Source organism: Garra rufa, chromosome 21 (genome assembly GCF_049309525.1).
Source record: "Garra rufa chromosome 21, GarRuf1.0, whole genome shotgun sequence".
Lineage (NCBI taxonomy): Eukaryota > Metazoa > Chordata > Actinopteri > Cypriniformes > Cyprinidae > Garra > Garra rufa.
This window is the reverse complement of record NC_133381.1, coordinates 37,149,063-37,165,473: the sequence shown is the minus strand read 5'-3', so window position 1 is coordinate 37,165,473 and position 16,411 is coordinate 37,149,063. Positions and strand designations below refer to the sequence as shown.

The 16,411-nt window shown below is 33.6% G+C and overlaps 2 protein-coding genes across 2 annotated transcripts in view; one reads left to right on the top strand and one right to left on the bottom strand.

Annotated features, from left to right (window-relative positions):
* The window catches only part of LOC141295264 (uncharacterized), a 2,516-nt gene extending 1,466 nt beyond the window's left edge, over positions 1-1,050 (top strand). Inside the window, exon 3 of the mRNA XM_073826476.1 lies at positions 844-1,050. Coding sequence (XP_073682577.1) covers positions 844-934 — 91 coding nt within the window. The 3' untranslated portion in view covers positions 935-1,050. The remainder of the gene's footprint in view (positions 1-843) is intronic.
* Positions 1,051-4,531: 3,481 nt separating this feature from the next.
* Positions 4,532-9,159, bottom strand: klf11b (Kruppel like factor 11b). Its single transcript, XM_073826917.1, has 4 exons — positions 9,018-9,159; positions 7,770-8,024; positions 5,412-6,219; positions 4,532-5,189 (listed from the first exon to the last, which is right to left on the bottom strand). Exons 1-4 carry the CDS (start codon positions 9,057-9,059, stop codon positions 4,894-4,896), a joined length of 1,401 nt encoding a protein of 466 aa, XP_073683018.1. The 5' UTR covers positions 9,060-9,159; the 3' UTR covers positions 4,532-4,893.
* Positions 9,160-16,411: the final 7,252 nt, after the last annotated feature.

Genomic DNA, 16,411 nt, shown 5'->3' with positions numbered 1-16,411 from the left:
AAAGTTTTCAACCCCTGGCTCTTAATATTTTGTGTTTTCTTCTGAAGCATCAGTGAGCATTTGAACCTTCTATAATAGTTGCATTTGAGTCACTCAGCTGTCCTCATTTACTGTATGCAAATGTATTTTATGTGAAATATCTTATTCAGGTCAGTACTAAATAATAGCATGCATCTTGTAAGATATTTTAGTAAAATAATAAACATTTAGCAGATTCTGCAAAGTATACTTTTGACCTTGAAGATACATTTTTGGATTTAATGACTTTAGGTGTTTATTGAAAATGAAAAGACCCTGCATTAACTATAAAATCCTCTGTTTTTATTTTTAAAGTGAAATGAAAAACAAACAAACTGTGTATTAACTATAAATCCTGTCTTTTTATATTTAGAGATTAATATCAAAATAATAATAATAATTTTATTTTACTAAAAATAATGTATTTTAACTATGTATTTTACAACACATTTGATGTCGTTGAAAAAAAAATCTGTATTAACTAAATCCTCTGTTTTTTTCATTGTTAAGGATTAATTAAAAGAAAAAGTACTGATTTATTTTATCTATATATTTTACAACAAAATATCATTTGATGATTTTGAAAAACCAACCTATGAAATCCTCTCTTTTTAATTTTGGAGGGGGTTTTTGTGAATATGTATTTGCCTGTATATTTTATGAAACAATTTGTCTTTTTTATCTTAGATATCTATTGAAAATGAAAAAACAAACTGTGTATTAACTATAAATCCTCTCTTTTTATATTTAGAGATTAATCCAAAGAAAATTAAAAGAAACCCTGTATCCCTGTATTAACCATAAAAATCCTTTTTTTATTATTAGAATTGGTGGTGGTTCATCTATGGCCTTGCCTATCATGTATGATGCTTCAGAAGAGGACCTCATGAACACAATCGAGAGGGAGTTTGGTTAACAAACATGATGATCTTCTGAGAAAACTAAAAAAGAAAGAAAATTATATATGAGAAGTATTCTTGATAAATCATTTTACAGTAGTATTACAGATCATTTTTATACCAATCACTGATGTTTTGCCATGAAAAGTAATTATTCTAATAAAAATGAAAGGAATAAAAAATATACTTTGCTTTTGACCCTTTTTTAAAGAATAATATTCTGCAAAGCAGTTTGCCTGAGAGTAAAACATATGGAGTGGATAATTTAGTTCCATTTCCTGACCACATTTCCAAAATCCTCCACCCAACTAAGACAGGAATGCACATCAGCAGTTTTTGTGGCTCCATGGAGGCCCCCTAACTGCCCTAAAGTATCCTGATGTATGTTCACCAGATTGAATAGCCTCCAAAGTGCTGAATACAATTTCATTTGAGGCACACGATGAAAATTATGCAGAAACCATTATGCATTTTACCACTGAAAATAATCTGGAAATGTGTAACAGCAAAAACAAAATGGTTCCTAAATTTAATATAGCTTCTGTGTGTTAAAAATGTTTGTTTTGTCAACACCAATAGCTGTCTATGTCATATATCACTTTTGGTATGGGAAAATGTCTTAATGTATTTCTTGTTCAACATTTAAACTTAAACCACATTACCTTTTGACCTTATGAATACACATAAATGACAGCTTAATGATTTAAAAAAAATCTTTTTGTGCATTTATTTACCTATAAGGAAGGTGACACCAGTGACAGTTTTCATGAAAAATGCATTTTACAGAATGGCTGCTGCAAGGTATCAAACCACGTTGTCAATCATGGTATACTCACTAAATTAAATAGTTTCCTTTTGTATTCTAGTTTTTTTTTTAATTCCCTAACAATAAAGTAGGTCATAAGTGAGTTCAACTAAAAGCTTCGTATGAAATCATGAGATAAATTAGAACGTTTCTGATAACTGAAAAGAGCCATTGGACTTATCGTGGGCCTTTCTTCATAATAGGATCTTAGGGAAATAGGAAGAAGAAAGTCAAGTGATGTCCTCAGTGTCTTTTTTATTTCAAAATAAACGATTTTTGTTAAACGCCCTGCTGAAAAAACAGCTAAACCCAACCTAGGCTGGTTGCCTGGTTTTAGCTGGTGAGCAGGTTTTAGAGGGGTTTTGGCCACTTTCTCAGGCTGGGAGACCAGCTAAAACAAGCTACTTCCAGCTTAAACCAGCTAAGACCACCAACCTGCTTAGGCACACCAGTGACACAACTCTAGATTCATTATTTATTCATTATTTATTTTATAATATTTATTCAGCATTTTTTTTTTTTTTTTTTTTTTTTTTCCATTTACATATATTTGGTTGTTATGAATACATACATCATTTTATTTTAAATGGTAGAAAATTTTTATTTTTGACCTCAAAATGAAGCACTTTCACTCTGTAGGCTACATGGCCATGGTGACGATCAGTTTTGTGGTGCTTGGATTGCGATATAATTAATTAAAAAACAAATATTACCACATTGATGGCTCAAAAAGGTGTAATTTTAAAGAAAATATAAAGAAATTGCAACCCTAACATGTTTTTCAAGTGTAATATTTCTGTAAAGAAAGGCTAGGGACAGAAAAAATGACATTTCCATAGAATGACCCTTAAGTAAATACTAGATTTGTCACTATGTTTAAAATATTTTACGTTATTCTTGTATTGAGTAATAAGGAAATCACCCAGAAAGACAAAGGTAAAAACGTTGACAAAATGAGAGAGCAGTTCGGTATTGTAGGTTGTTTTGTCCTGTCAATATTAAAATAAATAAATAAATAAATAAATAAATAAATAAATAAACAACCTGGCCTATCATAGCATGGATTAAATGGGAACATATGTGGCGTATTCTCTGCATCTATTAACAACACAGTATTAAGAATCATGTAATGTATGTAGTGTATGTAAACTTTTAAAAGCTGTTATTTTTTCAATTAAGCTGTTATTGTATGTAAACGTCTTTTATGTGAAATATCTTATTCAGGTCAGTATAAATAAAAATAACATGCATTTTGTATGATTTAGTAAAATAACAATTTTTTAGTTATTTAGTAAAATAATTTAGACTTTTGACCTCAACTGTATTCTAAGATGCATTTTAGGAATTAATGACTTTAGGTGTCTATAACAAATAAATAAACAACCTGGGTCCTGGCCTTTCATAGCATACTATATGTCGCGTCCCAGATAAAGAAAAACACATTAGGTTATTAACCACACGGTGTCGCGGTTGCTCCGTTATTGGACAGTCGATTCAAGGCTCATCGTTAGGAAAAGTCGGTCAGTAAGGCAGGAGGCGGGGCACCGTTCTGAAAGCTGATTGGTCGCGCCTCCCACAACCGCCGTTTGTTTTATAATCTGACTGGTCCTCGTTTGAATGTAGTAAAGTACGCAACTGCATATTTTCCATGTAAAAACGTAACAGTGGTCTGACGAATAATTATAGACATCCGGTCTCGATCTCTGAGGGAACATTAATATTACTGGAAAGCACACGATTTATTCCCCGCCTGTGGTAAGCAATAACATACAACACATTGTTGTGTTTTGGCCATTTCACAATGTCCTTTCCAAAACTAACTGGCCTATACTACGTTACAGGTTGTTTTTCCACATCGTAACTACATGTGTTTGGCAAATAAATAAAGCTTTTCTTCTGGATTCAGGGCCTACTGACAGAAAAATGTAGCTTAGAAAAATACATATTTATATATTTGTGACCGTGGACCACGAAACCAGTCTTAAGTAGCACGGGTATGTTTGTAGCAATAGCCAAAAATACATTGTATAGGTCAAGATTATCGATTTATCTTTTATGCTAAAAATCATTAGGATAATAAGTAAGGTCATGTTCAAAGATAATTTGTAAATTTTCTACCATAAATATATCAAAACTTAATTTTTGATCAGTATATGCATTGCTAAGAATTTAATTTGGACAACTTTAAAGGCGATTTTCTCAGTATTTAGATTTTTTTTGCACCCTCAGATTTTCAAATCGTTGCCTCCTAAAAAACCATACATCAATTGAAAGCATTATTATTTAGATTTCAGATGATGTATACATCTCAATAAAAAATGACCCTAATGACTGGTTTTGTGGTCCAGGGTCACATTTGTGAGAGAAGGAATCAATAATATCTTTTTGATCAAACAAGTTCTGAAAGTTCTTAGTATGTCTTTAAAATGAAAGGGAGTTTCTTTTAAATTATTTTTAAAGTAATTGTATACATTTTTACTGACCTAAGTGTTGCTGAAAGTGAACAAAATGACTTGTATCAACTTGCTGCTGAGATTTGGATTAGTGGTGATGCATGAAACAAAAGATCTAGTACACAGACCTCACGAATCTGACAGGAAGTGGATGCATCATGGGTGTGTCAGCAATGTGTGAGTGGAAGTTCAGTTACTGCCAAGAGCAGCGAGAAGCAGAACTGTACTACAGCCAGAACACTCCATCCCAAAACCACATAGGAGTTGCTGAATTTTTCTTTTGCCACAGATTTGGTTTTACATTTGCAATTTCAGCTCTTTAGCGCTTAAGGAAATGACAAAAACAGACGTAATCGTCATAGTTTAATAAAAAAGGGTATTAAATAAAAGTATTATATGATAATCACAGTGTAGATAATTAATCACATATACATTTGTACATATTTTTCCTTTTTCTAATTTTGTGTAGTTTAGCATACATTTCCACTAGATATGTACATATAAACGTATACAAAAAAGGAAGAAGTTTTAAGACAAACATAGTACAAAGACTTTGGCAAAAGAGTGCATAAATCTTTTACACAATAGTAAACAAAATGTTCCATTGCAGAGTGCGAAATATGTGCAGCAAAGAAGACAGGAGTCCAGTGCATAATCACGGTTTTGCCCTCATAAAGTGAGTCCCTGCATAACATAAGTGAGAGTTCAGAGTTTAGAGTCAGCTCGAGGCTGGCAGCAACATGCTGACCGGTAGTGCTGTACCAGCGGGCAAGGCCTTGGCTGTGGTGATCTTATTGAGGTTCCGCACCTCCGTTTGCCAGGATGGGATCTTCTTGGTGGTCATGTGTCGCCGTGCGTGCTTGGTGAGGTGGTCACTGCGCATAAACCGCCGGTCGCACACTGGACAGACAAACTTCTTCTCGCCTGTGTGTGTTCGCCGATGCCGGGAGAGCTCGTCGGAGCGAGCAAATTTCTTATCGCATCCTTCCCAGTTGCAGCTAAAAGGCTTCTCTCCTGGAAGACAGAAGACTTGTTAGATGACCTATTTGACCACTATACACTTTAGAACAAGTGCCCAACCCTGTTCCTGCGGAGTTTAGTTCCTCAACCCTGATCAAGTGCTCCTTCAGATCCTAATTAGTTCAGGTGTGTTTGATCAGGATTGGAGCTGAACTCTGCAGGAAGGTAGATCTCCAGGAACAGGGTTGAGAACATTACATACTGAATATGACTTACCTGTGTGGGTTCTGAGATGCGCCTTTAGGTGAGAACTTTTGAAGTAGGTCTTCCGACAGCCTGGGAAGTTGCAGACGTAATTGCGCCTGCGGGAGAAGTCAACCTGTGTGGAGTTGCTCTGTCCCGAGGGCACGTACATAGGTGCGGGAGCCAGAGGAAGGAGCTTGGTGTTGCCAAGGGTCATAACAGTCTGTTGGCACTGTGGAGTCGAAGTCACAGGTGACTGCGGCATCACGAACATCACCGTCCCCTGAGGCACCGGAGAGCCCATTAGGAGCGGCTGTGGTAGGATAGACTTCACCCCAGGGCTGGGCTTCTGAATAAACGTGGCTGAGATGACTCCAGGTTGGGCCACCGGGAACATCTGGCATATGATTGGCGGACTGGAGGTTGGAGGCGGCGACTGAGGAGAAGATGATGTGATGGAGGGCTTGTCTGCCTTAGAAGGAAGTCTGCTGCTGTTTTGGCACGTGCGTCCTGTAGGGGTGTCGGGTTGGTGGGACAAGGTGAGGGATGAAGGAACTTTCTCAGTCTTTTGTGGGTGGACAGATTGTGGAATGTTCTGATATAAGGAGCTGTCGGCTGTGTGGCGTATTACGCTGGTTGCCATTGCTCTGCAGGGTGGGGGTGTGGTCTTTTCCGTGGGGTGCCCAGGAGAGGACGTCTGAGGGATGGAGGCCATGGTTGGGCATGCAGATCTTGGACTGGGAAGGGTGGGACAGGGTCGGGCCAGTGGGGAGGGGGAGGCTGGGACTGATGTGGTGTTGGAGGTGTCTGTAAAGCTGGGGCTGTGTGGTGGGGTCATGCACTGCAAGGAGAGAAGACAATCAGAGGTAAGATGCGCAAAAAATATCAGTACCATATCGCTAACAGCCAATATTAGAGATTTTTTTTATTTATCGGTATCAATATTGGATATATATACACCATTATTTTGTTTTATTGCCAATAAGGGTAAGTTGACTTTTATTTGTATGTATTGTACAGCTGATAAATAGTCAATGTTTTTAAAGATTAACTTTATGTGAGCATTAGATGACAGCAAAATATATTAAATTAATTGCATGCACAATAAAATAAAATAAGCATGTACAATTAAATATACAAATATCGAAATGAATTCATACAGTACATGGATTCACCAATATTAAAATGGACAATAAAGGTAAGCTGATGTTTATTTGTATGTTACAGCCGATAACTGATAAATAGCAGATATTAAGTTTGTAAAAGTATGTAAACTGGAAATAAAACATTTTACAAACTTAAATTTGCACAAATTACAAACATTATTATTATTTTTTTAACATTTATTTATGTTTTTCATTTTGAGATGTGTATTTAATTGTGAATGCTAATTTTCAGTTTTTTATTCTATGTGTTTAATGTTTAAATGACTTTTTAAAAATGTTAGGTGTAGAAAAATCGATTATTTATAAGTTATCCACCATACTATGAGAATTATTATTGGCTTATTGGTATCTGACAACCGATAAATAGCCGATAATAAATTAGTAAATTAAAACACTTTACAAACTTAAGTTTATATGAATTATAAATATTATAATGTACAATATGAAAAAAAAATTATTAATTTTGAGATTTGTATATTTAATTGTACATGCTAATTTTCTGTCTATATTTGCATTAAAAGTACAGAAATATCAGCTATTTATCGGTTATCCACCATAATACAAAAATAATTATCAGTTTATCGGTATATGACAACCGATAACTAGCCGATATTACATTTGTAAAATTAAGTTAATTATAGAGATAAAACTACAGTCAAACTTAAATTTACATGAAATATAAGCATTATAATGGATTTTGACGATTTATTAATGCTAAATAATTTATTTTGAAAGTATAGAAATATTAACTGTTTATCGGTTATCCACCATAACATGAAAATAATTATTGTTTATCTGTATTGCCATTTTAATGTTGACGCATCGCTAAAAATCAAGCTGTCCTGCAAAAAACTAAATCTCCTCGTGGAATTTTCTTATGGATGACTGGCTTTCTTTATCTAGTAGTATCATAGCTGTACTATTTTGTCTGTTCATCTCTCAGGATCATTACGGCACAGGTGATTTGTGTAATCACAATGAAGGAGCCTGTGCTGAAGTTCAGTTTGCAGATGCAGCTTATCTCAAGACTGCCACCTGTCCAGGGTGTCATAAAACCCTCCCAAAGTTTTCAGCAAACAAATCAAGTTCTGATAAGAGCTTTGCACTACACCATGCGACGCCAGAGGACCGTGAGGTTCCCCCGAGTGAATGTTGACAATTTAAACAGAGCTTGAAGTGTACATATTTTACCTTCAGATCATTCCAAGTAAAAAAAAAAACTCACCAGTGAAGAGAGCGACACAAAGTCCTTCGGGGTCTCCGGCGGTTCAGGGTGCAGGAGAGAATCGCAGGAATCTGACGCTGGTGTGAGAGGGCGAGGTTTGAAGGCATTGGGTTTTGGACTCATCTGACTCCAGAAGCTCATGAAGACCAGCGCTTCAGCCGCCTCCAGATCATTGTATTCCAGAACACTGCATGACGAGTGCTCGCTGTGCTTTTTCCCTGCCAGAAAATCCTCACAGACCTCCATCCGAGCTTCCTGAGAAGAACCAACAAAACTAATGTAATGCGTTACAGGCAAAAGTAAGCCCTCCGGCTGTTTTGACGCATACAGCTCAGCTGCTGGGTGGATCTGAATGAGTCTTTCTCTGTCTTCATCTATTCATGGATCCAGAAGCAATATGACAGTTTAACAGAGGAGCCCTTTTTAACACAGCCCATCTGGAGGGACCCTCTATCACTCGACTCAAGTCACCTCCCACCGCCAAATAAAGTCAAAACAATGACGTGCTCACAAGCTGACCATGTGAAACGGCAGTGAGCAAAACTTGAAACCCCCTGACAGACACGACTTGCCAAAGGCTAGAAAACTTTGACTGACTGCAAGCCCCTCCCATCCACTGCTCTTCAGAAAAATAACGCTGTTAGCCAGCAGCATCCATGTGTCTTTTTTTTACAACAGGGTTAAGGAGGTGCTGTACACTTGAATGACTTCTGGTTTGCATATAGTGAACAGCCTCAATACTTTACATAATGCATAGATGGGATATCCAAAAGAATGAGAATCTCAAATCAGTGAGGTTTGGACGCAACTAAATACCAAATATTCAATTACAGTAGAATTCCACTTGCTGATGTCAACATAAATTAACATAAAGGAGACTAATTAAAAGACAAAAAAAAAATGTCACTGACGTCATCTTAAGGGTTAAATGAGGCTAACAGGAATAACGGTGTCCACTGAAACTGAATGATTGTATATTACAAAAGAGCCTTGTTGTTGTTGTTATCAGGGCAAGTCAACTCTAAGACGTAGGTGGTGATAAATGCATGTTTTAGAACTTTCAAACGTTTGGATACTTTGTAACACTTTGATGCTGAGACAAATATTTAACGTTACAATGTAACATTAAGTGAGAGTTGAGGTCATGCGCTTCAGTTCCATAACCAGTTAAATAATAAGCAACTCACTTCAAATAATAAAACAATGTATATGACACAAACATAAATTATTTTAATATTCCAATCTTACCCCGCATAATTCCTCCATGTTAGAAAACTGACGTGTTGACATCTGCTCGAAACGTATGAATAATAACTAAATGAAAAGTAGAGCAGAACAAAGACACGGAGCTGCTCCGCCCGTTCGGTGACGCGACTCACACCGGAATTCAGTTCGCCTTTACCAGCAGCTGAGTAAAACAAGCTCCAGAAAAAAAAAGAAAACAAAATTCACAACAGTCTGGCGGGTGGCAACACGCCACCAATGAAAAACAAATGTGTGTGAGACCTTGACCAATGGTGTGAAGGCCGACGCGTGATCAGTGCGTGATAGACGAGCGATTGGAGGAGCAGGGGTGCGTGGCTGCCGGTGGGCGTGTGGAGGGAGTCAGTCGTGTCAATGTAAACTCGCTGAACTGAGAGCCCGGAACTGGGCGAAAGGTCGCAGCCTTTAGGAGCCGGAGAGTAGTGAAACATGATTGTGTGTCTGGTCAGCTTAAACATGTAAGGGCTACACACGCAGCACGAATAGCCGAACTAGTATTAGTAGCAACAACACGTACGCAGTCGAATGTATTAATGACGGTAAATTAATAGTTTTAATAGTGGTTACTGCTTATGGGTCTATGTCGAATATGGATGAGTGGATTAATGGTTTAACCATCAAGGAAGTGGAATTAAAATACTTGCCTTGCACTTTAAATACACTAAGTAATAATAAGTTTTCAAAAAAATAATAATAATTAATGATATCTTTTAAACCCATGCGTTTTTAAGGTTACTCTAAAAAGCTAAATATGTACTATTTTTAACTTGTTTACTTTTTGACACATACCTCAGAGCCTAAAGGGGTCGTCTTTGTTTTATGGTTTTCTGTTACATGACAACAAAAATAGTTGCCTTTTAGCATAGGCTATTAATATTATTTTACTATCTAATGTATTTTTGAACGACTTTATATAATTTCCAAATATGTAATTTAAGCTTATAACATGATGGCATTTTTTTTTTTACTTTACAAACTTTTAAGAATTATAAACATAAATGTACAGTATACAAAATAATGTTTTATTAATTACTTTTTTGTTTATATATATTTTGCCATCATCCAACACTCACATAAAACCAATAATTTGATTCTATTGTTGAATGTAATATTGATTTTTAAGGATTCACCAATATTAAAATGGACAATAAAGGTAAGCTGATTTTTATTTGTATGTTATAGCCAATAACTGATTAATAGCAGATACTGCATTTGTAAAAGAAAGTAAATTGGAAATAAAACACTTTACAAACTTAAATATAAATGAATTATAGTACATTACATTATAATGTACAGTATGAACAATCTTATCTTTAATTAACTTTTTTATTTTTAAAGTACAGAAATATCAGCTATTTATTGGTTATCCACCATAATACGAAAATAATTATCAGCATATCGGTATAGGACAACCGATAAATAGCCGATATTAAATTTGCTAAAATAAGTACATAAAAAATAAAACACTTAAAACTTCAATCAAAATAAAATTTACATGAATTATAAGCATTATAAAGTATAGTATGACAAATTTTATTTTATGGGTCTATAACGAATATGGATTAATGGTTTAACCATCAAGGAAGAAGAATTAAAATACTTTCCTTGCACTTTAAATACACTAAATAATAATATGTTTTCAAACACTTTTTATTTTTTTATTTTATATTGATGATGATATCTTTTAAACTCATGCATTTTTAAGGTTACTCTAAAAAGCTAAATATGTGCTATTTTTAACTTGTTTACTTTTTGACACATACCTCAGAGCCTAAAGGAAGTTAAAAGAAGTTGCCTTTTAGCTTAGGCTATTAATATTCTTTTATATCGAATGTATTTTTGAACAACTTAATAATTTCCAAATACGTAATTTAAGTTTATAACATGATGCCACTTAAATGTGAAGTGATAATTAATTTCCAAGAATTTCCAGAAGATTATCATGACTGAACATGAACGTAGATACATAAATAGATAAATAAAGCATACACTAGTCAAACGTTTTTGAACAGTAAGAATTTTAATGTTTTTTAAACACTTTTGCTCACTAAGCCTGCATGTATTTGATCCATAGTACATTAACAAACAATAAAAGTTTGAAATATTTTTACTATTTAAAATAGCTCTTCTATTTGAATGTTTAAAAATGTGATGCAAAGCTGAACTTTCAGCATCATTACGCCAGTCTTCATTGTCACATGATCCTTCATTCATTCTAAAATGCTGATTCGCTGTTCAAGAAACATTTTTTATTATTGTTATCAATATTTAAAACAGCTGAGTACTTTTTTACGATTCTTTGATGAACAGAAAGCTCCAAAGATCAGCAATTATCTGAAATGAATAGCTTTTGTATAATTATACACTAACTTGTATATAATTATAATGATATATTGATATATGTTCATCAAAGAAACCTGAAAAAAAAATCTGCTCAGCTGTTTTCAACATAACAATATTAATATTAAATGTTTTTAAGCAGCCAATCAGCATAGTAGAATGATTTCTGAAGGATCATGTGACTGGATTAATGATGCTAAAATTCAGCTTTGAAATCACAGGAATAAATTTCATTTTAAAATATATTCAAATAGAAAACTGTTATTTTAAATAGTAATAATATTTCAAAATTTCACAGTTGTTGCTGTGCTTTGAATCAAATAAATTCAGGCTTGATGTGCAGAAGACACTTCTTTAAAAAAAACAAAAAAACATGAAAAATCTTACTGTAACAAATTTCAAACCTTGAAAAGCTAATGAAATAAAGTAAATTTTAAATAAAATAAAAAATCAAATCAAATGAAGAAAATAAAATGAACTTTGAATAAAGTAAATTAAAACCAAAACGAAACTTATTTAAGCTTTTTGCCATGAAAACATTCTTATTTTCAAAATTTGAGCTGACATAAAAATGAATGGAAGTTAATAAAAATATATTGGCATAAGACTTTTGGCCGGTAGTGTAGATTGTTCAAACCACAACACGTTAGGCCCACAACAGTTTGCATGTTTAAATCTATATAGTTTACTTAATAAATGCATAAAAAAGAGAAACAATTCTTATAACAGCATGCTAGTACAATATAAACTGCCTTACCTCAATCTCTGGTCTGATTTGAACCCAGTTAAGGGCCTTAAAACAATAGTTCTCGTAGTTCTGAGATGGACGTAACCATCTCTGTTTGTGATAATGTTCGAAAATCCCTCTGTCTTGCTTGAATTTAGAAGTATTTTAGTCACACCCTCTCTGTGAGGATGGGGTGACAGTAACTCATTCGTCTGCCTTCAGAAGCAGTGACATTTAAGCGAGTCTATGTTAAATGAAGTCGTCCTGGCAAATGTCAGGATGTTCTGATCACAGCCCCTGCAGGTGACAGACGATGCTGTAAAAGTGCTGTAGATGAGGCTGTTCTTTGAAAGGAAAATCGGTTCAGGGAATGTCTTTGTCAGTCCCTGCTATGAATACACACTGATACTGAGAGACTGAGCATGGACACTGTCAGACTTCTAAGTATTTTATCTCAACCATTTCCATTGCTGGGGAATACTTAAAAATGTGCATTATGCATGAGTCTTTAAAGGGAATTTTCCTGAAATGGGAGACATGAATGATACTGGAAAAATATGTTATAATGATTTCTACTCTGCTAGATTGCATTATTAATGTCAGTGAGATTAATGCAATTATATATTCAAATACAGAACCAGCTTGAAGTTGATTTGAGGCTAATCTCAGAACATTTGAACTTTTATGAAGGAAGTTTGATGAAAAATTTGTTTATAGGTTTACTCTATTATAATAGGTAATGTTAGCATTTTGTTACAGTCAAACAAAATGTTCAGACACTAGATATAATTTTGTAGAAATTAATACTTTTATTCAGCAATGATGTGTTAAATTGATTAAAAAACGGTAGTAAAGTCTTAGTCAAAAGTTTACATAAACCTTGCAGAATCTGCAAAATGTTAATTATTTTACCAAAATAATAGGAATCATACAAATTGCATGTTATTTTTTTATTTAGTACTGACCTGAACAAGATATTTCACACAAAATATGTTTACATATAGTCCACAAGACAAAATAATAGTTGAATTTATAAAAATGACCCTGTTCAAAAGTTTACATACACTTGATTCTTAATACCATGTTGTTACCTGAATGATCCACAGCTGTGTTTTTATTTAGCGATAGTTGTTCATGAGTCCCTTGTTTGTCCTGAACAGTTAAACTGACCGCTGTTCTTCAGAAAAATCCTTCAGATCCCACAAATTCTTTGGTTTTCCCGCATTTTTGTGTATTTGAACCCTTTCCAACAATGACTGTATGATTTTGAGATTCATCTTTCCACACTGAGGTCAACTGAGGGACTCATATGCAACTATTACAGAAGGTTCAAATGCTCACTGATTTTTCAGAAAGAAAAACAATCCATTAGGAGCCAGGGGGTGAAAACTTTTTGAATTTGAAGATCAGGGTAAATTTATCCTATTTTGTCTATGTAGCATCTGAAGGGCAGTACTAAATGAAAAAAAAAAAAAAATCTTATATTTAGGCAAAATAAGAACTGTTCAAAAGTTTTCACCTCCGGCTCTTAATGCATCGTGTTTTCTTCTGAAGCATCAGTGAGTGTTTGAACCTTCTGTAATAGTTGCATATGAGTCCCTCAATTGTCCTCAGTGTGAAAAGATAGATCTCAAAATGATACAGTCATTTTTGGAAAGGGATCATGCTGAAAAACCAAAGAATTTGTGGGACCCGAAGGACTTTTCTAAAGAAAAGCGGGCAGTTTAACTGTTCAGGACAAACAAGGGATTCATGAACAGCTATCACTATCAAATATTATTAAGCTACAGCTGCTTGATTGAATTAAGAATTGGCTTATTTTTGAAGTTTGCATCATTGATTCTATGATTCTGTTACGTTCCTGTTTGATACTGTGAAGCTGCTTTAAAAGCGCTTTTTTATTTCATAAAGCGCTATGACAGTAAGGGTACATAAGCACTTAAGGCCACATGTCAGTTTGTCTGCTGGTGTGCACTTATGAAAGCAGCATGTTCAGTGGCAGAAGAAAGGCTGGGTGCATCACGTAAGCTCTGTGCTGTAACGATGCGCGTGTTCTGCCAACAGCAGTACACAAGAGGCGTGTGGGAAGTGTAGGAGTTATGTTTGGAGCGGGAGGCATGTTTGTGATATAAGTGGGCCAGACTGAGAGAGGAAGGAACGAAACTAGAGGAAAGGTTATGCTATTCACATCACCCCTTTCCCACCCCATCCCAAAGCTCCCAGCACTCGACACCAGTTCTCACATAACGGCTTCGATCCAGAAAGAGCGTGGGTCACTTATTTTAGGAGGTGTTGAAAATACTACTGTGCTTGTGGTGTTGTTGTAGCATGCACACAATTTGCTTTTATATTTCTGCAACTTTCCATATACAGACTTTTAATGTACTACATATTATATTATACCACTTCCTTCTTTCTCTTATTTAGATCTGACGACCTAAGATGAGGTTCCTAGACCGTATCAGCTGTCATTAAAAGGTACTGGCCACATGTGTCTGTTTGTGTTGTGTGTGTGTGTATGTGTGTGTGTGTGTGTGTTGGCAGCACTTATAGGCAATTCAGATGCACGTAGATCTCAACAACAGGGTGATCAACAGAAACTCCTCGCTTGCTTCACTACAGTGGGTGTGTATCTGGGTGAAAGGGCAATGTTTGGAACAGAACGTCAGTTTTGTTTTAAAACAGATCCTGTTCTGTGGTATGTGAGGTGCTGAGTGGCACATTTGTCTGTCATCTGGTCTGCTGCGTGTAGGGACTATTCTGTGACCTGTAGATGCTTGCGATGACAAAGCAAAATTACATTTAATGCCATATATATTCTTTTTGTTAATAGTGAAGTTTTTATTTTGTTAAAATATATTTAATAAAATAATGATAAAAATATATTATTTTGTAAATTAATTTCTAATTATTTTATTTTATTTATTACAGCTGATTTTATTTGGGGGGGTGGGGGGTAGTTGTTTTTATTATATATTTTCCAAAATGTATGGATAATATTTAATAAAATAAGAAAAAAATACATGATAATTAATTTATTTTATAATTATTTTATTTTATGTATTACAGCTGATTTCAAAGCTCCTCAAGGGGGCATGTGATTAAAACCCATGAGTTTTTATTTTATATTTTCCAAAATGCATGTATAGTATTTAATAAAATAAGACCAAAATATTTATATAATTATTATTTATATAATTAATAATATATTAATATATATATTAATATAATTAATACTGTGAATTTTACAAACTACTTTTCTTATGTAGATGTCTTTATTTTGTTTTTATTTTATTTTATTTTCTTTTATTTATTACAGCTGATTTCATAGGTTTTCAGGGGAGCACGACTGTAATTATTTTTCATCATATATTTTCCAAAATGGATGGATAATATTTAATAAAATAAGGGGAAAATATTATTTTAAAAATATAAATGTTATATAAAAAATACTGTCCAATTTCCAAACCACTTGTCTTATGTAGGTGTTTTATTTTATTTTATTTTATTTTATAAGATTTCAGAGGAGAATGTGATTAAAACCCAGGAGTGTAGTTGTTTTTATTATGTATTTTCCAAAAATGGATGGATAATATTTAATAAAATAAGAAATCATTATATTATGTTTAGGGCTGTCAAACGACTAATCATGATTAATGGCATCCAAAATAAAAGTTTATGATTACATACTATATGTGTGTGTGTGTGTGTACTGTGTGTATATATTATTTATATATAAATACACACACATACATGTTTATTAAAGAAAAATATTTTTAGATTTATATATAAAATATTTATTATTCTATATATAATCTAAATTAAATACAAGTATAACTATTCATACATATAAATATTTTTTTTAATCTATACATGTATGTGTGTGTATTTATATATACATATATACACAGTAAGCACACATTTAGCATGTAAACATAAACTTTTATTTCGGATGCTATTAATCATGATTAATCATTTGACAGCCCTAATTATATTATATTATATTATATTATATTATATTAAAAATACTCTCCATTTTCCAAACCATTTGTCTTATTTAGATTATCTATTATTTCATTTTATTACAGCTGATTTAGGTTTTCAGGGGGCATGTGATTAAAACCTATTAGTTAAATAATTTTCATTATATATTTTCCAAAATTGATGGATAATATTTAATAAAATAAGAAGATAACTGTATAAAATATTATATATAAAATATTATATAAAAAATACTCTCCATTTTCCAAACCACTTTGCCTTATTTAGGTGTTTTGTTTTATTTAATTTTATTTAATTTTATTTATTATAG

Coding starts and splice junctions, on each gene's coding strand:
- klf11b (XM_073826917.1), bottom strand. CDS start 9,059: ATGTCAACACGTCAGTTTTCTAACATGGAGGAATTATGCGGG. Junction 8,025..9,017: donor ACATGGAGGAATTATGCGGG/GTAAGATTGGAA, acceptor GGTTCTTCTCAG/GAAGCTCGGATGGAGGTCTG. Junction 5,190..5,411: donor GCATCTCAGAACCCACACAG/GTAAGTCATATT, acceptor TCTGTCTTCCAG/GAGAGAAGCCTTTTAGCTGC.